General features: G+C 40.9%; 1 protein-coding gene across 3 annotated transcripts; it reads right to left on the bottom strand.

Moving 5' to 3' along the window:
- Positions 1-977: 977 nt before the first annotated feature.
- On the bottom strand, positions 978-24,675 carry cluha (clustered mitochondria (cluA/CLU1) homolog a). 3 transcript variants are annotated; one of them, XM_017694888.2, is made up of 26 exons: positions 24,342-24,675; positions 17,923-18,116; positions 17,645-17,816; positions 17,271-17,414; positions 17,051-17,178; positions 16,327-16,481; positions 16,030-16,155; positions 15,729-15,876; positions 15,552-15,644; positions 14,774-15,468; positions 11,884-12,347; positions 11,195-11,296; positions 11,011-11,111; positions 9,373-9,525; positions 8,873-8,935; positions 8,536-8,780; positions 7,145-7,229; positions 6,900-7,053; positions 6,244-6,383; positions 6,069-6,149; positions 5,698-5,823; positions 5,427-5,548; positions 5,137-5,230; positions 4,334-4,468; positions 4,154-4,227; positions 978-4,075 (listed from the first exon to the last, which is right to left on the bottom strand). In XM_017694888.2, exons 1-26 carry the CDS (start codon positions 24,469-24,471, stop codon positions 3,946-3,948), a joined length of 4,254 nt encoding a protein of 1,417 aa, XP_017550377.1. In that variant the 5' UTR covers positions 24,472-24,675; the 3' UTR covers positions 978-3,945. The 3 variants fall into 3 exon arrangements, with proteins under 3 accessions (XP_017550377.1, XP_017550379.1, XP_017550378.2); XM_017694890.2 differs by having other exon boundaries at positions 11,971-12,347; XM_017694889.2 differs by lacking the exon at positions 24,342-24,675 and adding an exon at positions 22,661-22,699.
- Positions 24,676-26,256: the final 1,581 nt, after the last annotated feature.

Genomic DNA, 26,256 nt, shown 5'->3' with positions numbered 1-26,256 from the left:
GCAGTGATGTGGAACGCTGATCGTTACGTAAACCGGTTGAGTGTTTATATGCAAATATATTAGTGTGAACACGTCCCGAGTAAACATGAAGGCTTTGCGGCAGTATATGATACGGAGGGACTATGATTATTAGGAGTAAACAGAGACACTGGCTGGAAGAAGAGGAATTACAATAAGTGATGCGTTTCTATTTGGTACCTATAACCGCGCACATTCATGGACTTGTCGTTAGCGCTGTAGTTAAAGGGGAATTCCGCAAATATTTCAAAATTTAGGAATAATTACGTCATTGACAGTCTACTCAGAGCGGTCTGAGGTGAAGTGGTTCACTGAAGAGAAACATGTTCTGATCTGATTTCTTTACGGTAGGGGTGATAGAAACCAGGGGTCACGATGTCAAACACAAATATAACCATTTTAGTTAGTTTACTGTCCCAAACCACGTGTAAAACATGCCCCTTGTGAAATTGGTGCAGTTCCCCTTAAAGTCTCCTTTGAAGCTGCTCATGATGAAGAAGTTAGCCTACATGAGCTTGATTAATCCAAAATATAACAATTGAAGAATACTGCCAACCTAGTCAGCATTTACAACATCTCTAGACACAATGACAGTAGACATATTTTAAATATGTAAATGTCTGATCACATTATATAGTTGGAAAACAAACAAAATCATTAGAATGAATGTACAGCCTATACTTATAAACAGTATTAAAATTACAGGACATGAGAACACATTTCATGGAATTACATGAAATACCTGCTGGGCTTTCTTAAGTATGTGATTGTGTTCAAGTTGAAAATCAAATCTGCTTTCTGAGAACATTTGTGTGCTATACTGGATTTCTTTTAACTTTATTTATTTTATCTAAGCTGATTACTTAAGTGTGTATTCAAAGATGAGTAGAATTCCCCAAAATACAATGGCTGGGTAATGGAAACACAGCATGCACACATAGTTGTTGCAACTCAAACCATTTGTTATTTGCTAGTTTCTTTGTTTATTTTAATACAAAAGCATATTCAGATATCCAAGATCAAAAATAATTAGATTGTTATTTATGGGCAGCAACAGACAGGTACCACATCAAAGAAAACAAAGCAGACATACAAAGGGCCAAACACATCTTGCAGGTTAGAGACAGAGGGATCCAAAAGGAAAAAAGAAAGTCCTCAGCTCCCAAACACACAGAGAGGTACGGTTATGCATGTACATTAGACAGCAGGTGACGCTGAGGTGGACTGAACAGACACTGCGTCTCACTCCAGACAGGTTTTCCATCCGGGACACAGTGAATCATGCTGACTGACTATTGGACTCTTGGATGACAGCTGTGGTTACAGCTTTAAGGCTGAGCTTGGGGCTAATATACGATTGTATCTGTGAGCAAATATATGAAAGCTGTGCCAGACTAATAGTCTCCAACTGTGTTCCATATTTTCCTTGTTTTTGTCTTTTAAGTTCAAAACAAAAAATATTTTGTTTCATCCTCAAGCTTCCAAACAGACATTGACATTTGTAGATACAATACATGATTAGTTTGAAGGATTAGAAAGCTCAGCATATCAAACCCAGTTTAGGTGTCAGTTTAAAGATGTAATCCAAAACGCTAGACTGCTGCACCCACAAAATTACAACCACCTAGTACTACATATCTAGATGACATAAATTGGTTTGTCATGCAAGAGTTAACACCACTGAAAAGGAAAACCTTTGCAGTTTAACTGATAAGATCACTGAAATGTAATTAGTACAACCAATTAGATTATGCTTACATAGGAAGCTATAAAGAGAGTCAATGATTGTTTTCAATATTCCAGCCATTTAGAAGTATGAGAATTTATCAGCATTTTATTTTACCACAAAGCCTAGTGAACTTCAGCTTGAGAGCAACTGTACTGACAGTTTTAAAGCTACTAAAGATATGTTTTATTCTCCATCATAAATTGAGTTTATTTTCATTAGCAATGCCAATGCAAAGAAACTTGGCTACACTAGACTGACCCTTAGTGGCTACTAAGGGTACTGCAGCTGGAGATGCACCAGCTAATGATGTGGCTCCTTCATGATCTCTGGCAGGCCAACAATAGGCAAAAAGACAGGAACACAGTGAGCATAACCAGGACTTTTCTGAACCCTTTGAAAGGCATAGAAAGAAAACAAACACCAGCCTCGTTCGATTACAAAGCAGAAATAGGCACAAATCTCACACGTCATGATTTCTAGTCCAACATGCTTTGTTTTTGTTCACAAGTTGCAAAATGATCCTGATGAGTGTAGCCTCTTCCCTATTTTTGGAAACAGTCCATGGAAATGGGGGGAAAAAAGGGTAGCAGTCTGTCTTGCATCTAAGTGCAGACTACAGCAGCACTTAACAGGCCAGTTCCAGCATTTCTATTGCTTTAAACTCATACATTTAACACAGCAACATGTTTGACATTTGCAAGGTCGGCCCATACAGCATTTATACAAGCAAATGCAACTGTCCTTTTTTTGGTACATTACATAAAAGCAGCCTCTCTCAATCCACTCCTGGTGGTACTGAACGTTAACAACAGGTTTGGAAAGTGCTCTAAATACTGGCAAGGGAAAGCTTCTGAATATATGTATATGAATATACGAGAGGCTTTTCTATTGCAGAAAAGAAAGAATGGCTAGAAAACTGTACTAAACCACCATCAAAAAGTCCAATATGTCAGATAGACTAAGTGGATTTATTAACTCACTACATTAATGGCTGAATTTTTGCCATGCTGAGGGCCAAATACTGTATGTTCCTCTATGATTCAAGTTCACATTAGTCATCCTGTGTTCATTACTATACATACAAAAATATGCTGATAATGATTCTGTTACAGCAGCAATAGTAGTAGTAGAATTCTCTCATACCCTCTCAGAATCTCTGCACTAGTATACAAACACACAGACCTTTAGAATGGAACAAAACTGAGCACAGCTACGAGAGTCTATAGATCTATTTGAAGCTGGACACCTTGAATCTGCATTTCAATCAGCATAAATCAAGTCTCTGTCAAAACCCCACAGATGGATGTACACATCGTTCCATGATATATATCTCTATAAAACAGACATGGCTTAAATTAAATGAATACATGAAGAATATAAAATGGCTTCATAAGTCCCCATCCCATTTGCTTTACAAAGATATCTTTCATCTTTTTTCTTACAGAATATGTGCTGTCAATCTAAAAAGCCTGGCTGAGAACATATTTTGAGGACAAAGCAGTCACCACTTGGGCAAACCACATTAGTGGTATAGGTGTAATAGGTCTTGATGCTAGACCTTAATGCATACATTCTAAAGCCTTCCTTTTGTTTCTTGGGTACCTCTCTGAATTTAGCAGTGAATGATTCCATCACATCTAGTGCAGCGTAGAAATCACCTGAGTTTTCAGACAGGCTGTGTGCTAGGAGTGGTGGGTGGGAGATAAAAGGATGTAAAAGGGGAGGGAGGCAGCACTGCACCGAGCCCATGCTGTGTTTAGGTGTGATAGTGGGTGGTAGTCCTGGACTCAGACGAGAGAAGGAGATGAGAATGGGAGAGCTGGGGGGATGGGTGATGGATGGATAGCTAGATGGATGATTGGATGGATAAGGCTCTGGTATACAATGTCATGGTCATCCTTGGTCACCTCCAGCGTCATATGCACTGGCAGAAACAACGGTGCTCTCTCTGTTTCCTTCTTGAGTAGGCCATGGTGTCCGGCCCTCAGACAGCCTGTGTTAAACTCTGGTTCCATTCTCTGCGTCACTGCTACTCACTGTCTTGCTCACTGTATATCTCCCTGCCTATCCCTGTCCCTCCCCTCCCTTTAAGCTCAAATATACTCATTTAAATTACACAGCTTAGTTCTCAGGTCCACAGGTTCAAGCAGATGGCTGTTGCATCATGGCCTCCCCTGGCAGGGGCGGTGGGTGTCTGGTTAATCGTCGACAGGTAACTTGTCATCCAGCACTAGCTGACTGTCCTCCTGATGTTCCTCTGCCTTCCCGGAGTCCTGGAGCTGCTGCCTGCGCTGCACCTCTGCCTTCAGGTTCTCCAGGTCCTTTTGGCTGCATTGCATTAAGAGGTATTAGTTACAGTAGTGGGTTGAAGCATATTTCAAAGATGATACAACCTGGAGAACCTACCTGAGAGGAATAAAGATGATGCCATTGATGATGTTGAGCTGCTCCAGAACGCTGGCCATGCTTGGAGCTGTGAACTACACAGAGGACACCCCCCAAAAAATTTATTATCACGGTCTACTACCAACTAACATTTGCAAATGTATGAATATGAAGTCTGGCTAAATGCTGAGGGAAACCAACTTTGAGAGGCATGATGCTGGCATTGGAGCCATTCTTGTAGATCTCATTCATGGTCCTCTGTAGTGCCACAGCCTGTTGGGTGAGGTACTTCAGATATTCAGAACTCTCCTTCGTCTTCTCATGGGCTTCACCAACCTACAAGCAAAATGAATGCTTACATATTTTCCTCTTTCTTTCTAAGCTCTAAATTTCTTTACCTTCCTAAGCATTAAATACAACATGAACTATAACTGTAACAGGTTAGAACAAGCCATGGTACAAGGACAGAAACAACTTTTAAAAGTATTGATGTTTTATGGACAATCATCAAAGATTTAGACAGACAGACAGACAGACAAATGTGTTAATATTTATCATTATCCTTATAAATTACTTTACCATATGACATCAGTACTTCAACACAGTCCAACTGCACATTCCATTACTAAGAGAGCATAATCAGTGCTGTTTATTTGGAATTATTGCAGTGCAGGACGTGAAATGTATATAATGGAATGTATTTATTGTTTTTGATAGGAAGTTTTTAAGGTGTCACTTCTGGGTCTTTTCTCTGTGTTTGAACTTATCAGTTGTCAGAAATATGCAGGGATATTGTGTACTGTGAAAAATTCCTGAAGTATCAGTATATATGACATTTTTGCCATATCGTACAGATAATAGTTATGGACATACTGGCACCTGACATTTTGCAAGTAAAGGATTAGACCCTGGTAAGGTTTAATGAAGCCATATCTAAAAATACAGACAGCATTTACTATAAAGGCAGGGTACTATTAACATATCTGCTGATGTTAAATTAATACCTGGTTCTTGTAAATGGTGTAACCCTCCTTTTCATGCTGCAGAGCAGAGCGGAACTCAGCCTTGCTCTCATACACTCGGGCCACCAGGTGATTGCTGCAGAGAAACAATGAGAGGAACAAGAACATTTCCCCGTTTAGCACTATTGAAATCAGAAAGACAGCTATGATACAATTACAGATGTCAACCAAGTGCTGCTGAAAACCAAAAGAAAGATAGATGATGTGAAAAATTTAGATCAGACAAAATGAATGACTAACATTTTAATGTCCACATACTCAAGACCCCATACCTGAGAGCAACTTTGAGGGATCGGGGACCATGGTATTTGGAGTTTATAGACAAGGCATTTTCAAGGAATCGTAGGGACAGGTCATACTCCATCACTCCATGTAGCACCAGACCAATATTGCTCTACAGCAGAGAAATTATCATCAGAGAGCAAACAGAGATGTAGAGGGTCCTCAGTTCACAGTGTGAACATCACCAGAGCACTTTAAAATAAAGAAAAGTAAAAGATGAAGATGAAGGAGGAAGATGATGGCCCTTGTCATACAACTTACATCTAATAAGGCCATCTCAGGATGGTCCTCTCCACAAACCAATAACATGAGATAGCGGGCACGGTACAGCAGCTTCAGGGCAGTGGACAGCTGGCCGTTGGCAAAGCAGTACAGAGCCAAATGCATCTGTTAGAATAACAAAGACAAATGTCACTAAATGGAATATTATAACATCATAAACATACACTGAAAGTGGTTTGAAGAAACAATGTAGTACTTTAAAACATATACACACACACACACACACACACACACACACACACACACACACACACACACACAAGATCCATTTAGACTCATCAAAATCTCAAGAGTGGTTATCCTCACACAGTAAACCACATCTATTTTTAGATATTTGTCTGGACACTTACATATTCTTGAATAGTGTTAGGATGTTCAATCCCCAGAACCCTCTCACTCATCAGAACAGCTTTCTGTTGGTTACTGAGAGCCTATAAAGATGAACAGGTTTTGATCATCATGAGAAATTCAAACTAATACATAGAATGGACCATGAGAAACATCTGATGTCTGTATAAGCCATACCTCAGGGTGGTCGCCTATGATGTAGTTGAGGCGGGCCAGCAGGCGCAGACAGGCACAGATTTCCACATGCATGGCTCCATACACATTGTTAAAGAGGTTCAATGCTTCATTGATTAGTTCACAGCCTTCTTTAAGGAAACCTAATGGAATAGAGGAAGAGAAACTACCATTCACCTAAAAGGCCCACAACATGGAAATAAAAGACTGTGACATAGTATGCAAACAGTGTTATAGTTTTGGATTCATTGGTTTTTGTGATGTCACAAGAACAATGTATTCATAGTAGGACATTGATTAACATGTAAATAATTGCAATTAACGATTTGTCTTTGCTTGCTCACTGTATGCAACTACTCAAGTAACTACAGCATGCCATGTTGGAATTAGCTACCTAGCTAACAAACAGAACATTAAGTTGAAAGTTTTGTTTTTCTATGCTGTGCATCAATAAATGCATGTGCTGCTTTCTTTTATTTACATTTATTTCCCTCAACCAAGCACACCAAATTGACATTTAGCATATTGCAGCACAATATATTTGTCAAATATTACAACTTGGGAAACTTCTCTTTCTAAATATAACAAAAATGTATTGGACAAAAAATGCATAACTTCAGGTACATCTTCTGTTGCTATCCAGATATATTTGTCATTACCTTGCTGGACCTTAGCTTGCCCGCTCTGGAAGAAGTGGAAGGCATCGGAGGCTTTGGGGTTGACATGCTTTACAACTGGGAAGATGTTCAGGATGTCTTCCTCAGTGAAGGCAGGCTTGTGGCGGCTATCGAAGTTGTACTCTTTTATCAGGATCTGCAAGGACAGCAGAATGCAACGTCATGACATATGGACCTGATTAACATCAAGCACCCAGAGGTTATGAGCAGACCAATACAAACACTACCTGGATGCCAGTTTTGACAGAGATCTCCCTCAGCAGGGTGATTTTTTGCAGGCCATATTTCTCCACTGCCTGGTCTGCACTCTCACTGCCAACAAGAAAACATGCAAAGTTAAATTGTGTACATTTTTGACAAGATCTAAATAAGAGCTCGGCTATATATCTCTATATAACTATTGTAATACACACATATAATACACACATTTGTGCACGAGGCAAAAAAGTCCAGAGCCTTTTAACAGAAGTGAATACCATGTTCAAGTATTTTAAAGGGCACCACTCTTGGAAAACCATCCCTCACTAGCCTTGAAATAAGAGTTTATGGTAGCACATAAACACTGGAACATTTTGAAACTTTAATATCAGTCCCTGGTACATGCATGGTAACAAAGCTGCAAAAACAGAATTCCACCTGATTGCCAGATTGTTTTTGTGATGTCATTTTGCATATATATATATATATATATATATATATATATATATATATATATATATATATATATATATATATATATATATATATAAAAATCTGTCCATTCAGCCTACATTTGTTTAGCCCCTCCTATTCACACCGAAGTTATGAGGGTGTGCTTCACCTGGACTGCTTTTTGAATGAGATACAATGAACAAGAAGAGCCAATAAGATCAACAGTAATTTACATATATTAAATGACAATAACAAAAACAGCCTATCCAATTCTAAGGAATAAAGAGGGATTGGAAAATGCCCATGTAACAACAAAGTAAAGCTTGTGCACAAAACCACACAAACATTATAAATGTTTCAGGGGAAAAAATAACATAAGAAAAACATAGCATATGGGCCGTGATGCTTTCATAAATCTGGCTCAGGATGTTCCTGTACATTCCTGATTAAAATCAGCCTTGGAAGCTCCCAAGTGCTTAAGCAGACGCAAGCTACAAATCTGATCTTGGATCAGCATTCACAGCCAACTCCACCCAGGAACTTCCTAGACCCATTACAACCCATGACCTGGAATTGTGGTGACTGGACAGTGACTGCATTTCAGTATGGTATGCTTCCTGCACACTCTTGATGGAAATGCAATGAAGACTATGGTGTCATACAAAGAAGTGCAATGTGCTTAGTTAGCATTTAGTGTTGCCCTTTAGAAAGCACTGCTCAGTGAAGAGTGAAAAGCTGTTGGGACTGTTTTGCAAGATGGACAAAAATTCAGCATCAAATTCTTAAAAAGCAAAATTTTCAGCAAGGAGTAATGTTAGAGTAATGTAATTAAGGGTTTGATTTTAGTTTGGAACATTTCCCCCAATATCACTAACAAGAAGTAATGTCACCCTTATACTGCAGTTAATGTTTATTATAATCTGTTATTGCTGCTTTGTGGCACATAATCATCTCCATGGCTCCTCACCATTGTAGAGTAAAGTGGTAATAACTGAGAGCCTCTGAGGCGATATTTTTCCACAGCTCACTGGGAGTCAGGCTCGCCCAGGCTGTGTTGTCTCCGCCTCCAGGGACTCTATTTCTCCTTCTCTTGTTCTTCTTGCGGGACACCAGTTCGTCTGCGGGCAGGTGGGCCACCGCATCGGGGAAAGAGCTCAGGAAGCAGTTCAGGAAGTGGCTCACTGCAGCAGACAGGGCAGAGAGTTCCACACCCTACAATTCACACACACAATAAAAAACATTTACACCAAACCCATAGAACACAAATTTAATAGGAAATGTTATTGCTGCAACAGAGCGCTCACCTGGAGGTAGGTCTTAAAGATATGCTTTGTACATCTCGTGATCAGCTCAGTAATTCCTATTCTCTGCAAAAAGAAGAAGAAAAAAAAAAAAAAAAATGCATAAAGCACATGCATGTTACACACACACACACACACACACACACACACACACACACACACATCCATCCCAACGGTCATCAGGCAGAAAACCAGTCCATCGCAGGGCAGACAGACATACACAATCTCACACAAACACACACCTAGGGGCAATGTAGCATGTCCAGTTGGCCTAACTGCATGTCTCTGGACTGTGAGAGGAAACCGGAGAACCCGGCGGAAACCCATGCAGACACAGGAAGAACATGCAAACTCCACACAGAAAGGACCCTGGTCACCCGGCCAGGGAATCGAACCTGGGCCCTTCTTGCTGTGAGGCAACAGCGCTACCCACCGCACTGCCCGGTATGCATAGTACTAAGAAATTAAAATATGATCTGTCCAAGTTGAGACTGTGTACTTACATAGACATGCTCAAGCTGTGGCTTGGCTGGCATCTTGTCAACAAATTCTAACACATTGCCAAGGTAGCGCACATTGATTCCACGCTGATGGAGGGCTTCGGTCAATGTCGCTCCATCCATTGGCAGAGCAGTGTGGTCTAAACAGTCCTTTATCTGTACAGAATAAACACAGAAACATCATACACACAGATTACTACTTTATACATACAAAAACCATGGATGTGTACTCAGACTAAATTTGATACTTGAGTATTTGCAAGTGTTAATTTAGTAACCTGTGGGGAAGGGGAAAAAAGAAGAAGAAAAGAAAAAACAAACAAACAAACAAAAAAAAAAACCCACAAAAGGAAATTAATGTAGGACTGGAGGGGTACTCTTTTACGTGTTAGCACTGTTGAAGTGGCAAAAGCAACACACTCAAGTGTGGACACGTGTTTCAGAGCAGCAAATTGTAACATACACACTTGAAAATACATGCAAAACCGTAAAAATGTTACTGTCCTGTTAAAACACAAATAAAATAGACATGAGTACCGATATAGTAATTTCAGTATTTTAATACTGACTTCTTGAATGGTTAACCAAGTACTAGAGCACCTGTGCACATCCCTAACAAAAACATTAGATGAACATTGCTTACTGGCAGCTAATGTCATCTGTTGAAAAAAACGAAAAAAGTTAATTATATGATGCATCAATATTCCAATATCGGAGTTAACAGCTGATTTTTGCAAACGCACATCAACATCTTGCACGCACAGTAACACGTACAGTCACTAGTAGTAGACACTTCTGTTCGTTTCAAGCTCACTGAAAAGGATATAGTACAGTGAGAAACTTTACAGCCATGCACAAAAAAGTTGGGAGGAGGGTGGGGGGCAATCCCTCATTCAAGCACAGACCACCCCCATTAGGTGGACAGAAGCACCTCTAATGAAGTTAGCCCTGGATGCACTACCATTTTAATCATGTCAATAGTAAATCACTATTTCAATGTCGTCAACAACATTTCTGCTTAGTTGGCTTTCATTAGGGCAAAAGCTAAAAGCAACATCTAGTGATCTCCATTTCCCTAATTAAAGATTTGATGATACAAAATCACCCACATCATGTACAAGTGAACCCTGAAGCTACAAAAAAAAAAAAAAAACCTATAAAAGAAACAAACAAGTCTACACCAATCAATAACAAGCAATAATTGATAACACAATGACTGAAAACCACCACCACCACCACCGAGTAAAATAACTCCTTTGAATGTGATCTCAAACAATTTGAACCAATTACAAAAATCAGATATTAGGATAGCCACTACTATATCAATAACACCCATTCAACTCCCTACCATTGTAAGTTGCAGATATTAAATCATGGCTGTGTAACATCACATCAGATTTAGTTAAATTATGGTTTTGTAAAATTAATCAGTGATTAATTTGGGGCTCTAACCATCACTCACTCACTGTATTTCATGTACAGATTCAAATGTAAATGCAAAAAGCAAAACAAACCCTTACAAATCAGACCTAAAATTTTCTATTAATGAAACAAAATTTTTTTTTAATAAAAATAAATAAAAATCACTGACTGAATATTTTACTAAAACGCCATAAGTAGGTGCTGCTTCAAGCCACTCACCAGAGAGGGAATCTGACAGGATACCAGGAAGGCTGCAGCATCTTTCAGAAGCTGCTTCTGTTTCTGGATTTCCTCAGCACTGTCTTCTGGAAAACGTACACCTAAAACACAAAGGTATGGACTGTCGTGGCTGTTCATATCAGATTACAGAGCCCAATGCACGTAATGCCATTATGATCTGTACCTGGAGAGAAGATGTCTGGGTTGAAGCGAATGTCAAATGAAGTGTTGCTGATGGAGCCCACTGCTTTGCAAGCGTTGAGGACAACTTCTCGACTTTTGGGGTCTGTTTATATGACACAGACACAGGCTTTGTTCAATTCAATATAATCAGATACACATATTTAAAAAAAACTGTCCATTAAGCCAAGTTAGGAGGACATGATCATCTTAACACCACCCAAAGAACAACCCAGGAACAGCCAATGCTTGATTTAGACACCCATATACTGGATAGATAAAAGCATGATTAGAACGTACTGGTAGAATGATTAGCAGCAGTTATAACTTGAGTTATGGAGCTTCACCATCACCATCAGTTAATCCTTCACACTGTAAATTAATCCTTCACTGCTTTTGTTAATTAAATCACATTCAAATCAGGGAGCGAGAGAGTGAACGTGCAATTAGGGAGATGTTTCTCCTTGTGTCAGCCCTGGAGAGAGAACAGGAGCACCCAGGCTAGCCGAGAGATGCCTTCTGACCACCAGGTGTCAGCAAAGCTCTACAAAAAATGGAAAGGAAAACAAAAGTGCACCAGACAATGCAAAGACTGATAAAGACAGAGCTTAGTGTAAAACAGGCAAATCTCAGCTCTGCTAACTGTACGCTCCTGTTCCCCATGGCTCATGTTTTGTGGCTTGAATAACGTACCAATTCCGGATCCATCATCTGCTGCTAAAGACTCTGCCAGCTCTTTAGCCTGAGCTAGCTCTGGTATAGCTTCATCAGCCTCCTTACCCTCCAGAGGACTGTCACATCCTCCATTCTGGCTCTCTGGAATTGTGGGTTCATGGGTACCGTTAGCGGTCACTGGGGGAACTGCTGAGCTGTCTCTGGCTGAAGTCTCCTGGCTCTCTGATGTAGTTTCTTGCCCAAGCGCTGCCTCAGATTCTGCTGTGTCTTCAGGAGTCAGTGTGGATTCGGAGGAGGTTGGTGAATCAAAGGCTGGGGTTGCAGCTTCAGAGGCTTTTTCGGAGGCCTCAGGAGCAGCTGTTGGCTTACTGTCAGACACGCTCTCAGGACTGATGCTCTCAGGCAAGGCTGCGGTCTTGCTTTCCTTGTTTGCTTTTTGCTGCATCAGCTGGAGTGCTGCCATCTTCATGAAAAGGAGATACCTTTTGGCCCACAAACAGTCAACAAAGTTAAAGCAACTGATTCAAAATGTAGTCTATATGTTGTAAAACAGTAATTATCTTCTCAGGTGAGCTTTTCCTGTGTCCCACGAAGACACAGGAAAAATTGGCTGAATATAAAAACGTTTCTAGAAATACGTCACCAAAAATGGTAATATGGCCAACAATGTGGAACAATTACAGGGGGGCAATTGAAATGAACTTAACACTTTAAAGCAATAGTTCAACCATTGCAGGAAAAAACAAACAAACAAAAAAACAACCCACACCCACAACACTTTGCTATAAATCTGATAATGTGTGTTTGGCATCTGAAGTTTGTTTATTTGGTTTATTTATTTAGTGGAGCTACATTTATATGTTACATACATAGTCTACATACGTTCACAAACGTCACATACATGCTACAACAGCCAATAAATGTATCATGGTTTTTAGTTTGTGATCACGGGACTGCTGTCCACTAAACAGTTTTGGTTGACTGATTTCCAGGTATTTAGTTGTTATGAATGACCTGATCTTCAGTGGTCATCTTAGAATGCAATTAGAGATGTACTGGCTGGACTGACGTTTTGATTTTTTTTTTTTTTTTTTCTTTTCAAAATTACAATTTCAAAATGTGTCATCCAGCTAATATTGTGCAATAAAATCTTTGATATGTGCATGGAGGTTCACTCAGAAAGGATACATCTTGAAATGTACATCTTGAGGTGAAATAAGCAATTTATAGAGTTGTAAATAATTTCTTATTGCTGCACTAGCTTCCCCTTTCTCTCAGTTTTGAATATGCCGTTTCAGATAATTGCAGTTTAAGACCAGATGCAGAATGGTTTGGCCAGTGCACTGGAACTGGTCTGGGCTTATTTTAGCAGATAACTGAGCCATTAAAATATACCTGGAAATCCCTAAATTTAACACACCTAATAGATATTTTCAGACATTTTACGACCTTGAATTTTTCAGATCTCTTAAGACTTAAGAATCTGCAGGAAAAAACAATCTGCACAAACAACATCTGTGCCACAACATATTTCATAATATACACTACTCACAACAAGTTAGGGATATTTGGCTTTCGGTTGAAATTTCAGGATGAACCTAAAATGCACTCCAACATTTACAGGTGAACTTAATGTGACCTTCTCTAAACTTTTGAATGCACATGTCCAGCTGTTCAGTGTTTCAGTACTTTTTGCACAACTTGCTGTTCTCTAACAAGGAGCTTAATGGCAAGGTGGCAGTGGTGGTGGTGTTACAGTGTGGGCAGGTGTGTCTAGTCAATACAGAACTGCCCTACACTTTGTGAATGGTACAGTGACAAGCCCATACTACTTGAATAACATCATTAATCCAGTCATTGTGCCTCTGCATGAACAACACAGGCCTAATTTCATCTTCATGGACGACAATGCTCCAGCTCATCGAGGTCGCATCATTAGGAAACGGCTGCTGGAGACTGCGGTACCTCAAATGGAGTGGCCTGCACTTTCTCCAGACCTGAATCCCATAGAAAACCTATGGGATCAGCTGAGTCACCTTGTAGAGGCTCGTAACACTGGACCCCAGAACCTCAATGATCTGACGGCCATCCTTCAAGAAGAGTGGGATGCCATGCCTCAGCAGACAACGAGTCGATTTGTGAACAGCATGAGACGTCGTTGTCAAGCTGTAATTGATGCTCAAGGGCACATGACAAGTTATCAAGACACTGAAATTTTTTGTTGGGGTATACCCACCACCGTTGTCGGTTTTTGTTTCAATAAATTGTTTGAGATGAGGAAATCACCATTACATACTCCTACTTGAATGCCTTACTTTCATGATATATCACTGTAGCGTGAACTTTTTACATTTTCCATACATTTCACCAGAAAGCCAAATATCCCTAACTTTTTGTGAGTAGTGTATGTATTGCTGCTGTCAGAAGAAAATCTCATATCTCCATTTTTTTGGCATAATTTGAAAATGCCTGTTGCCCTTTACATTGTGTGAAAATTTCATGATGAATGGACAAACACTAATGACTAAAAATGACTTGCAAATGAGTCTGGTTCCATTGACTTACATTAAAATTAATGTAGGTTTTTATCCTTCACCTGTAAAGTTATCATTTTGGAGATACAATGTTTTGTTCTGACACACACACACACACACACACACACACACACACACACCCCCGTTTACCTGTTTTGGCTATTGGGATTACAGAAGACTGCACTTAAAGATGCTCATGTTTGCCCTTTTTTATACCTTTGAGCAGTGAAAAGGAACACGCACTGACTTCGTACAGGGGGCTGTATGTTTGTGATGTGCTTGTAATTTGGATTCTTATACTTATGCTGGGTATGTTTTTGGCTATAATTCATTATAGCAGCATAAAAAAAGAAACAGAACTGATGAAACCATACCTGTGCTCTACGAAGGCTTCAATGAGTTCCTGGCGCAGGCAGGCCAGGCGGTGGCGGTGCTGTCGAGGGAAGCCCTGCTTCTGGCTCTCAGGGCTTAGCTCCTCCCCTTCAACAGGCAAGAAGTTGAGGTCAGGAGGGAAAGTGCGCAGCAGGTCCAGGATGTAGTGACGGCCATCATTGCCGATGATGCCCTTACACTCCACAGATGAGCAGAGCTCCACAGCAGTGTCCTTTTCATTAAGGACACAGTGACGTTGTACCTTCAGTGGACGGCTGGTCTTCTCCAGAAGCTCCAGATATTTAGGGTGGGACACAACCGTCTTTCCAAAGTCAATGGAGCCATAGATGACGCTTTGCTCCTGCTCACGCTCCAAGATGCCAGGGATGATGGACTGGGCAGTTACCCGGTAGCCCCTGTAGTCCACTACCACGGTGCCCAGCGTGTAGAGTCCTTCCACATCCACAGCCCCGTATGCCCTCACTCCGTTCAGGTCATTAGTGGGAGCAGCATGAGCCGCCGCATCTCCACCAAGCTCTTTGTAGTGATCTCGGACATCAAAGCCCAAACTGAAGAAGATGTTGTTCCAGATAAACATCTGCATGCGGGTTTCCTCCCCAGGATTAATGGCCATGACATTGCCATCGATCACAGCCATGGCCCCACGTGTGGCTGCTGCAGCAAAGTCGCTATGTACCTGAAGAAGAACATGTTTGGGTTTGAGTCACAGACTGAAACTATTTGTTGCCCATGACATGAAAATTATCTTTAGAAGCACACCTTGAAAATGGCTCTCTCTCTTAGTAAGCGTTCTGGAAGGTTCTTACGAGGGAGTTCTCTAGTTGTCTGGAGCTCCTCATTCCAGTCTCTTGTCTAGAGAGAAATATAGAAGAGCTTCAATAATAGACTCGTTTGTTGAAGCATAGACATGCCATGAAGATGCAAAGGACAATCAACCTGGCCAGGTATGTGTTCCTCATAGCCCAAACGGGAGGTGTAGGCATCCTCTGCTCTCACACAGTCCATTGCATGGTCAATCTGTGGAGCTGTCCAGCTGTACACCTGGAATGGTGTGGCTATTCTTTCAAATGGATGTCTTTGGACTCTGCAGCACAACGATTTCAAATAATTTTACGTCTTTACATAAACAAGTACATGAAAGCCTGAATTTCAGTTGAGTCAACAAAAGAGTAGTTACAACCAGTAGTGCTTCAGTCTGGGGCCTATACTAAAGGAGAATTAACAAAATGGCCCTTACCTTTTTTTCTGCAGGGCCGTGAAGTTCTTTTTAAAGGCTGGGCTGATCTGGCTCAGTAGCTCAACCAGAGAGTGGCTCAGGAAGCTGGGGTTGGCTGGCTTAGGGTTAAAAGTGTAGGTGGTAGACCTGAAACAGTCAACATTACACCAATTACACCAGCTAAGAATACACCATGCTCAGCACCCCTGGGTGGTGTAAAGATGGGATATGTATGAGATAAAAATACTCACAAAAACACATGATCTTATTTTTAAAAAGACTGAAGGAATATGCTAGTAAAGGTTTGGATGCACTCACTGGTTGAGGTAGAATCCACGGGTGGAGGCAGTAATGCTGACATTCCTCTCTTCTACAGTCACAACAGACAGGTACATGAGATCTCCATGCATCTTTCTGTTGCCAGGCGGAGGGTTCCAGCCACTCATTGTGAGGACCTTCAGGCACTGCAGTGGCTGTAGACAGAGAATATACGTGTTATACAAGAGCTTTGAACTGATTGGTACATAACATTATCAACATTTTGACCAACAATAAATCATATAATTAAAAACAAGTTTTGTTCAATATTTTCAATATAACAATATATAGTTTTCGTGTTCAATTTGTTTTTACTTATGCTACCCATCACATGCACACAAAATGTTTCTTTATATTCCTGCAAATGCAATGTTTCAGTTGGGTTAAAAAGGCAGTTGGAATTTCTGCCTTTAGTTGCACAGTGCAACACCACATTAATATATGCGATATGATTAATAAAGAAAATCATGGAATACTGTTATTGATGAATCAACTTTTATATGGGTATAACCCTAGTTAACGGTAGCAAAAAGATAAAACATGCCCATTTCAGGCAACGGTGGGAGGTGTGCACTAATGTTTCACAAAGTCATAAGAGCAAAAACTCATGAGAAAAGTTGTTGTTCTGGCAGTCTACCCATGAACACTACAATCCATCTAATGCACTTTGTAAATAACAGGAGAATGCTGTAAAGGTCAGGTAAACATGCCTTCTGACACTTACTTTCCAGTCTTTGTTCTGTGGCTGCAGGGGAACTAGGGGACGCTCTTTGCTGCCTGGTAGGATGTGCTCAGGAGGAGTGCAGTCAATCTGCTCAAGTTCACTTCCTTTCTTTTTGCGTTTGCCACTATCTGTAGAAAAGACAATGTAATAAACTTTAAAAAGAGAGTTCAGACCGGAAGCCGTTTTCCCTCTTCAAGTGAACGAACCCTGTTACACACACCTCCCAGATCTCCATCTGTGAAGACACTGAGGAAAGACAATGAGTTGCAGTCCACTCCATTGTACGCATCAGAGGGATCTAGACTCTTCAACAGGTCTCTGATGTGACGAACATGAATGCGAGCCTCACGTACTGTATAAGGTTCTGTAATGGGAAAGCAAACAGGTATTTGTCCAAAGAGTCAGACTGACTGCAAAGTTTTCTTATGACAATAATTTGGCCTTTTCTCTGCTTGGAGACATCTGATCTATCTAATTAGCTAATTGACAAGCTTCAATTGCTGACCTTTCATGTATTAGACCAAGGAAAAAACTGCAGGGCAGCAGTACAACAGGACCAGGGCAGGGAGCCACTGCCTTGCCTATGAAAAATACCTTCTACCACTTTGAGAAGAGACCCCTCTTGAAGGCCCTCAATGGACTTCAGCTCTGCAAAGTTGTCCAGCACATTGCCATCTAGCTGTAGGGAGAAGCAGGTACGATGACAGGTGTCTTCACGATCCATCAGCACTTGGTGTATTTCTTGCACCATTTCCTGTGGAGACACCTGAACAGGAAAAACAGACCAGTTATTTTTTTAGGAATACCTCAATACCTCAACTACACTTTAGTACAGGATTCCAATGGTCAGCACAGCACCGTTGTTAAAATACCTGCAGGTCAAAGGGCTCTGTGCCGGGCGCTTGAATCTTCACAGTGAACCCAGTATCCTGAATTACAATTACTTCTTGTTCATTGCCGTCATCTCCAGGGTCAGCGTCACCACTGCTGTCCTGCTTGGATTCGGCTTCTTCGGCCTGGTCGTGCCCTGCGTCTCCGTTCATTACTACCGCAGATGCACTGTGCTCTGTAGATCAGAGACAGAAACAGAAGAAATGCTTTTCGGATTACACTGAAAGCTAAATTTACTTACATGCTTACTTGTCTTCAGATGCATTATATAAGTAAAGATGACTTGACATACCACTGTGTTTTCTTTCACTGTATAAATTATACACAAGGCTTAATTTTCTTGATGAACGCACCATGCCCCCTCCCCCAAGAAAGCATGTGAGTTCATTCAGAAAAGACTTCACATGAAAATATGATCATGATGAAGCACAATTTATACGTGACTTAAAATCTTATGTGGCACAAACTGAAGAAATCACAAATTTACGCTTTAGATAAAATAATTTACATATCAAATAAATGCAATACCAGAAATCAGAAACATCATTAATCCCTCAAAATCCCAGGCTTATTACATATTAAGGCTTATTATTTAGTAACTACAGGGATGGCGATACAAACTGGCTGAGGTATTAGGTTATAGACATGTGTAATAAAACTTTGGGCCCACTGGTGGGTTCTGGCCTTGTAAGGGGTTAACAGGAAACAGCAGAAAAGAAATTACAGAAATACACTATAGAATCAGCCTTAAAAGACTGAGCCATTATTTAGCATAAACAATGACACACATTAAAAGCAGTCCTTCATTATACTCTTAACAACAGAGCTGCCAAATGAAACCTAGCAGGTATTAGAACCATTTTGATTCCCAAAAGAACCTTTCAGTGGATGCTTTTGAAAGAACCAATCTTGTACATAACATGGCCAAATCTGAAAACCCTTTTAAAAGTCGGTGAACTTTAAGAGTGTAGTAACAGTATGAGCACTTTCTGTGTAGCCCAGTTAGGTATAAATAAATAAATAAATAAATAAAAATCACAGGTCAGCTGCCGGGTCATGGTCCTGTCACACGTCACGCACTATACACAATCCAGAGCTCTACAGGCCGTCACACATCACCACAGCAACATCAGCTGATGTGGAGAGGGAGAACATTCCAGCCATGCTCCACAGACGACTGCAGACTAGCCAATGAATTCTGCAGATTTAGATCCAGAATTAATTCAGTTCAGACATAGGCTGTATGTTGGTCTTACACACAAACATCAAACTAAAGTGTGGCTCCCAAGCTGGAGGTTAACAGCAACACTTTGTTTTTAAACCCCCCTCCCACCACAGCACAGCTGTTTCTGCTAGAACCTAGCCTGGACAGCAAAGGTTTGCCCACTGTTTGTTTTCAGACAACTGCAGTTTGTCCTTGGCTGCCTTCAAGGTAACCAGTGTCAGGGCTGTAGCAACAGCAGGCATCTCCTTACATGGAGGACCTGGGGGGTGTAAAGACAGACAGATTTTGTAATGAACTTTGATTCAGATCGAGAGAAAAACAAACTCACGCCGAAAACACATCACGGAAACATTTTGGATAAGTAGGAACACTTATCCATTGTAGGAACACAGACATTTGAATAGCTTTAAAAACACAATCCTATGTGCTGTTTTAAAAAATTTGAGACTGTTAAAGAAGGCTCTCTCACCTCTCCTTCAAAAAAAGAGATTTACGGGAGTAAGATCAGCCATTCCCTCAGTGTCCTAATTCTAACTCTTATCAAATTTACATTCTCCTCTATTCTTCATTTCAGAGCTTCAGCTCAATACACACATCTAACATTTGCTATCCAAAACTGAAAAGAAAGCTCCAAAAAATAAATAATAATAATAAAAATTAGGGATGCAGCCGTATGGGAATATTTTTTATTAGTGCTTATACTGATGCAGCTGACAACATTTATAAAACATAATTTGGGACTTAGTTTATTTGCATATAATAAATTAAATGCTCTGCATTCCTAATAAACATCAACTCTTTATTAGAAAGATATCAGTAGTACTCCCTTCAAAATGCTGCTATTAATAAACTGCCATCCTGATGTTTCAAAGGCCTCAGTCAGTATGAAACAGCATTAACATGGCCTAATCCCATGAATTGCAAAACAGGCCTGGTTAGCTTTAAAAATAGAGCAAAGTGTGCATGGGCTAAGTGCATCTCCATATTGCACAATTCCAGGGGCAATCTGTGTGCCCTTCAATTCTCCATCTATGATCTGGGTGAAGTCCAGCCACCCTGTTTCATTTACACGTCTGACCACTTACCCTAGCCTGAACAGGACTAAAAATTTGATCCATTAATACATTAGCAAAGGACCTTTTTTAAAAGTTTAAAGAATTTCCAAGCATTCTATACCAATTGAAGGTTTCCCCTAGAACTGTAGGTCCAAGCCAAGAACCAATTAGGAACCCCCTCCCCCTCTAGAGGTGTGAACACTATCTACGCATCCTGACTGCAATTCAGGTTTTACAGCATGACCACAGTCTCTTCACTTTACCAAAACGCAAGATTCTAAACTGCTGTCCAGATGTCCAGCTAATCAGCAGTTGTTCAACACAGTCGTATGTGAAGATTTAGCACCAATTCACTGAGTTTAGTACTACTCAAATTTTAGATCTCTGCATCAGCTCTACTAGCTAATGCAGACTAACCGCAGAGAATCAATTCTGAGCAGACTATTTAATGTTAACTTAAAACAAGCAGGTCAGTGTTTGTTGGTAAATCATTCAGAAGCCATGGCACAGGCTTTCCACTACTAAAAAAACAGCCTCCCTGAGCTTCTCACTGTTCCAGTTACAAAGGATACTCTGACCACTGGGTCAAAGAGTGAGGCCTCTCACAGTGCATACCAACTACAAAACAGGACAATATTTGTAAGATAACAGATAAAAAATACCTCCACATATTTCTCATTTCTTCATCCAACCCCAATTTGCCCCATCAATTAAATACCAAATCACTTCATTGTTAGTCATGGCTACAGTTAAACTCTCAACGTTTCTGGTGACAAATCACTCACACAAAACATAATTTCTGATGTTTGTCATGTACAGGATCAAGTCTACAGTACAAATTTACAGATTAATGAGTGAAGTAATGCAAATATTTTGATTCATCTGCACCCAACAGGAGTCAGCCAATAGTACACTGAAAGAGAATGACTCCAGGGTAAAGTCTACCAGCAGCAGAAGAAGCTGACAGTCAAGTCACAAAATAACTGGATTTCTCTGAGAATGGATGATCTGCCAGACGCTCAGCTGAGATAACAGTGCCCCAAGAGTACTTAAGAGGTCATGCCCAGTTGGCAAAGTGTCCTTGACACTTCAGCTAGCCAGACCCCCTGCTGACCAGCCTGATCTGCTGGAGCTAGAAAGCCTCTGTCAAAACACCAAGAGCTGATGAGTCCTGTAAGTAAGTCACTAACAGGCAAATCCACAGGCACAGATATATATGCAGTTTACTCAGTACAGAAATTGCTGTAAGCCTGAAAACTTTTGTATGACACTGATAAGCAAACAGAACAATATGTAAAACAAAGAAGCTACAGCACCTTGTTCTCATGAGTATGTACCTCCACACTTTCCACATGACTGTAACAGTGAGTTAAAGCTACTGTAACATAAAGAGAAACAACAGTACATTTCAACAATAGCGATCGCTGACAGTTCAGGTTTGTACGGCGACAAACAGGTTCCGTTAGCCAGACTGCTTTTGAGAGGAATTCAACCATTTTTCAAAATGTACTCATAATTCAACCATAAAGGTGTAATAAAATGTGAAATGTATCATTCTACCAAAAACTGTTCACAGCGGTGGAGCACTTAATGTCCGTGAAGGCAACTTAAAGTTATTACATGAACTTTGGGCTGGAACCTAACTTTATGATCTTTTGACAAAACGTTTTTACCTAAATATATTTTTTAAATATATAAATTATATGCAGGGTAGAGAAGTGCTAGCTGAAAGCAGAGCTTTATTTACCACTGCTTTACTGTAAACCAACATTATACTTTGAAAACTCAGACACTTGTAAGCGTACTGCTTAAGAGTGAAAATAAAACAGCTATTTGTGTTGAAGTGGTGTCACCACAATTGAGTAAGATTCTCTACAATTCACTACCACTTAAAACCACTCTGGCCATGTCCAAAACCACGCAGCCTTTCCTTTAACATATGAAAAACTAAAGTATGCGGAAAATTTGGAAACATCGGTGAAATTCCCCTTCCACCACCTGACAACCAAACGGTGACAGCAACGACACCGTGCAGCTTCTTTTTGCAACAATGAAGGCAGGTACAGTCTTTCCAAGGTCCTTGTTAAACACGAGGCTGGGGCTGGCTTCCTCTCCGCCAGCCTCTTGTTCGAATTTTCCCGTTCCACCTTAAATGATGCAGCAGTAACATTCTAGCGCTCGTACTTCTAGAATGTAACTGCTGCACCATTTAAGGTGGAACGGGAAAATCCGAACAAGAAGCTGGCGAATGAGAAACTGACTTGAGCTTCGTTGTTACGTGACAGGGGACGCAAACGCCGGCCAGCTCGCCGAGTTGTATAACTTGACCGGCTGTCGGCCAAAACCGAGCGCGCATCGACATACAACTCCTCTACTGAGGTCTCCAAATATGACAGTGTTATCTATATTTTAATGGCGTCTGTAAAGCGCAACGCTTACCACAGCGTCCGCTCTCTGTGTGCAAGAGGCAGCGATAACCTTCCAGCGGCACACATACACTTTCCATGTGCTACAGCATCCGCTTCCCGGTCGCGCAACCGAGCACCTCTACAGCACCGCGTGGGGGGGAGACGAGGAAACTGCGAAACGAGCCTGCACACCCACAGCGCCCACGGAGGCCGAGGAAATTTTGACTTTAGCTCACTGAGTACGCTGTGAGCTACAAAATCATTCCCTCAGCCGTATGGCATCAGTGAACACAGGCTCCCAGTGAACGCAGAACTACAAACACCCCTATTCGCAGCTACGGCTTTGGACGCTTCCAATGAAGGTGACCTTCAGTTCATTGGTTCGTGCACGCGGTTACATAGCATGTGCGCGAGCCGACCGGGCAGATTACGGCTAACAGAAACACACCAACTCTTAACGAATGGCCCTGAACTCTATAAAGGAAAAGAATACGCGACGTCTACTCACAACTCTCAACTAGTTAAAGTCTAGGACCACCCTTTGCTTCTCACTGTGCTGGGCTGTTTTGAACAGCCAGCTTTTATTCGAATTTTCCGTTCCACCTTAAACAGCACAGCGGTTAGATTCTAGCGCTTGTACGGGCGCGCTATTTAACTGAACTGCGATGCTATTTAAGGTGGAACGGAAAAGGCGAAGACAAGGCTTGCGAATAAGAAGGTAACTTCAGCTTCGTTGCGCATTGTCAGTGCACCTCGATGTTACTGTGTTATTTGCGGTTCTTCTTGAAAGAGGAGACGTTACTAACGTTAGCTCCTGCTGTTAGCAGCTAGCAGCCATTTAGCTAGCCGTTTCACTACGTCTCTCCTTGTTTACCGCTGCTGTACTGAGTACAGACGTGGCACCGCGTTCAAATGGTGAACTGAGCTGCTGAATAACTTTACGCTGGTCAGAGGACTAACTAACGAGCAGAAATGTACGCTAAAGATTTCATGTGGCGAGCTAGTTAGCTAACTGACTTACCGCCTCACCGTGGCAGGGTTTCGGTAAAGGGAGGTCACCAGTAAACGGCCGCTAAACTGGCGAGGGAAGACGAGACTAGCTAACAAGCTCAACAGGCAAACTGACTTTTCCTGCACTGAGGAGGTCGCTGGTTATGCAGTCATTTTTTATTAAGGTTATCTCTCATCCAGACACGCTGGAGAGACTGCCAGTCAGTCCACTGGTTATTTTCCCTCTCTGCAGGCGAGTTTAAGTCTGAAATAGTTTGTAGATGTTTAGCTACATGCTGGGACAAATTCGCCAGGGAGCATCTCGCGCATTTCGTTGCTTAGCTGGATGTGCTAGCTGGGTGTTAGCCTGCGTGCTAGCTAGGTTACCTGCTTCAGTTAGCTAAGGTGACTGAGGAGGAGGAGGACGGAGCTATACGGATGCATGTGAGTAAAATGTCTCTCGGACCTCCAGTGTGCGACCTTCGCGGATTTAAACACGACAGAGTCTATTCTTATCACTTTCTGGTTCAGCCTCGTTAACTGGTAGACCAGGACTAACCTAGTGGTTTGTTGCTAAATGGTCTGGAATCGTCAAGGACCAGCGATGAGATTACTTAGGCTATCTAGAGCGCAGTAATTTTCTCTGCGAGAGCCGAAGCTAGACCGCTTTAGCTCCCTTCCGTTCTCGGGGTGAACAGCGGTTAGGTTTGGAGCTCACGTACCGCAGGGACAGGGCTTCTTCAGGGCTGTCCTGTCGCTCTCTGCGCTATCCGGCGTCTCGCCGTCCTCTGCGAGATCCACAGCCGTGCAGTTGGGCACCGACGCCGGGATGTCATCCGTCTTGCTCACCATGATGTGGTTTCTCCAAGCGAACGAGCTTTCAGACGTAGCAACAGATGTCCGTTGCTGAGGGATGTGGAGCAGATCTGTAGTGTCAGTCGCTTTCTCCGGGTAAAGCTAGCAGCATGCAGAGGCACCGAGATCACAAACACAAGTTCCCATCAGAAGGACAGACAGCTCCAGAGTCGGCTGTCACACGTGGTCTCCTCCTCCTCCTCCTCTTGACCTCTTTGCCTTTGTGTTGTTCCCTCCCTACAACACAGCTACGGCAAGCCCGCTGTGCCATTATCGAGAAACACCGAGTTTACACTCTTAAGACTACAGTAGGCCCTATACATTCTTAAATTTTATAATTTTTATACCAAAAGATAAATTGAAGCATATAATTTAATGGATGCCCCATGGAATAAAGCGTGGTGTCTTTTAGGTAGGGACATTTAAAAACTATAACAAAATAAATGAAAATGTTTTATCAAGCTTCCTTTTCAAAATGTCAGTATAAGTTTCAGTTCTCATTACAAAGTAAACAAAGCCATTCAGATTTTACATTCTAGAGAAATTAGCCAAGTCAGGCTTGTGTATGTCATTAATATTGTGTGATAGTGTTTTAAACCTCCAAAAGCCACCTCAGAGAGTTATCATGTCTAATAGAGAATACTGAACGGTAGTTTTACAATAAAAAATGTAGTCTTCAGTTTTCACCTAAACATAGACCCATGGTATCGTAAGGAAAGCTGATTTATAAAGTTAGCAAGGTTCTCCAGAATAAGCTGTGTTTCTTCAAATGGACTTTAGTTCGTGTGCTTCTCATACTGAAATGTTGTAAAATTAGGTGGAATGTCCCTTTAAGAATCTTGCATAACATTTACCCATATAATTATAATCTTTCTAAATTTATAAGTGTAGAATTGCACAAAAGATCCTGAAGAAGTGAACCATATCATTTGTGAATGGTATTCTAAAAAAACAAATTTATGATATTTACCTAAATCTGGATACAATGTAGAATTAAAATGATTGGTGATTATCCATTTTAATTGCAGTTTTACCCCACAGTTCATTCATTTATTTTTAAACTGATGCTTGTTCTCAACTTATAGGAAAGCCTTTAACAAATCAAATATATATATATATATATATATATATATATATATATATATATACACACACAATATAAATTGTGTATGTGTGTGTATGTATGTATATATATGTATGTGTGTGTGTATATATATACGTTTATTCATGCAACATTGTGTCTAGTGCATATAATGAAATGAATCTTGTATTTATAACTTTTCTTTTTAGTTTGAACATGTCAGAACATCTCTGTACTCTGTTTCGAGGCCTCTTATGTAAACTAGTAAATGAAATTGGGCGAAAATACACTATCTGCAAAATAATTGTACGGCTCATCTATTCACTGTGAGCAAGACTGAACACCCACAGAGTGGCAGTAGTTTTTACACTTTTTTTTTTTTTTTTTTTACACGTAGAAATGTGCTAATTGTTTGTCACGTTATAAATGTGGAGAAAGCAGTGATCAGTGCTTTGTTCTTTAGAAGACCTACATCCTTTTGGTCAGAATGGTAGAGATATGAGAGATGTGGTGAGACTCTATCATACCTTCTTTTTATACCACTGCAGATCTGCAAATCACCAGTGTAGTAACTTCCAGAGAGCTTTAAAAGAGTAAAATAAAGGCTCTGTATTATGACTAGTTAAGTTATTTTAACCAAATGCTACTTTCTTACATTGAAATATTAAATGTCGTCTTTGATGAATGTTTTTTCAGTATGT

This window comes from Pygocentrus nattereri, chromosome 17 (genome assembly GCF_015220715.1).
Source record: "Pygocentrus nattereri isolate fPygNat1 chromosome 17, fPygNat1.pri, whole genome shotgun sequence".
In the NCBI taxonomy this organism is placed as follows: domain Eukaryota; kingdom Metazoa; phylum Chordata; class Actinopteri; order Characiformes; family Serrasalmidae; genus Pygocentrus; species Pygocentrus nattereri.
This window is presented reverse-complemented; position numbering and strand designations above follow the sequence as displayed.

Excerpts from the sequence above, each read along its gene's own strand:
- cluha (XM_017694888.2), bottom strand. The coding sequence starts at position 24,471 with ATGGTGAGCAAGACGGATGACATCCCGGCGTCGGTGCCCAACTGCACG. Across the intron at positions 6,150-6,243 it reads TCATAGGCGACCACCCTGAG|GCTCTCAGTAACCAACAGAA; the intron begins GTATGGCTTATA and ends TCATCTTTATAG. Across the intron at positions 5,231-5,426 it reads TCCCTCAAAGTTGCTCTCAG|CAATCACCTGGTGGCCCGAG; the intron begins GTATGGGGTCTT and ends GTTTCTCTGCAG.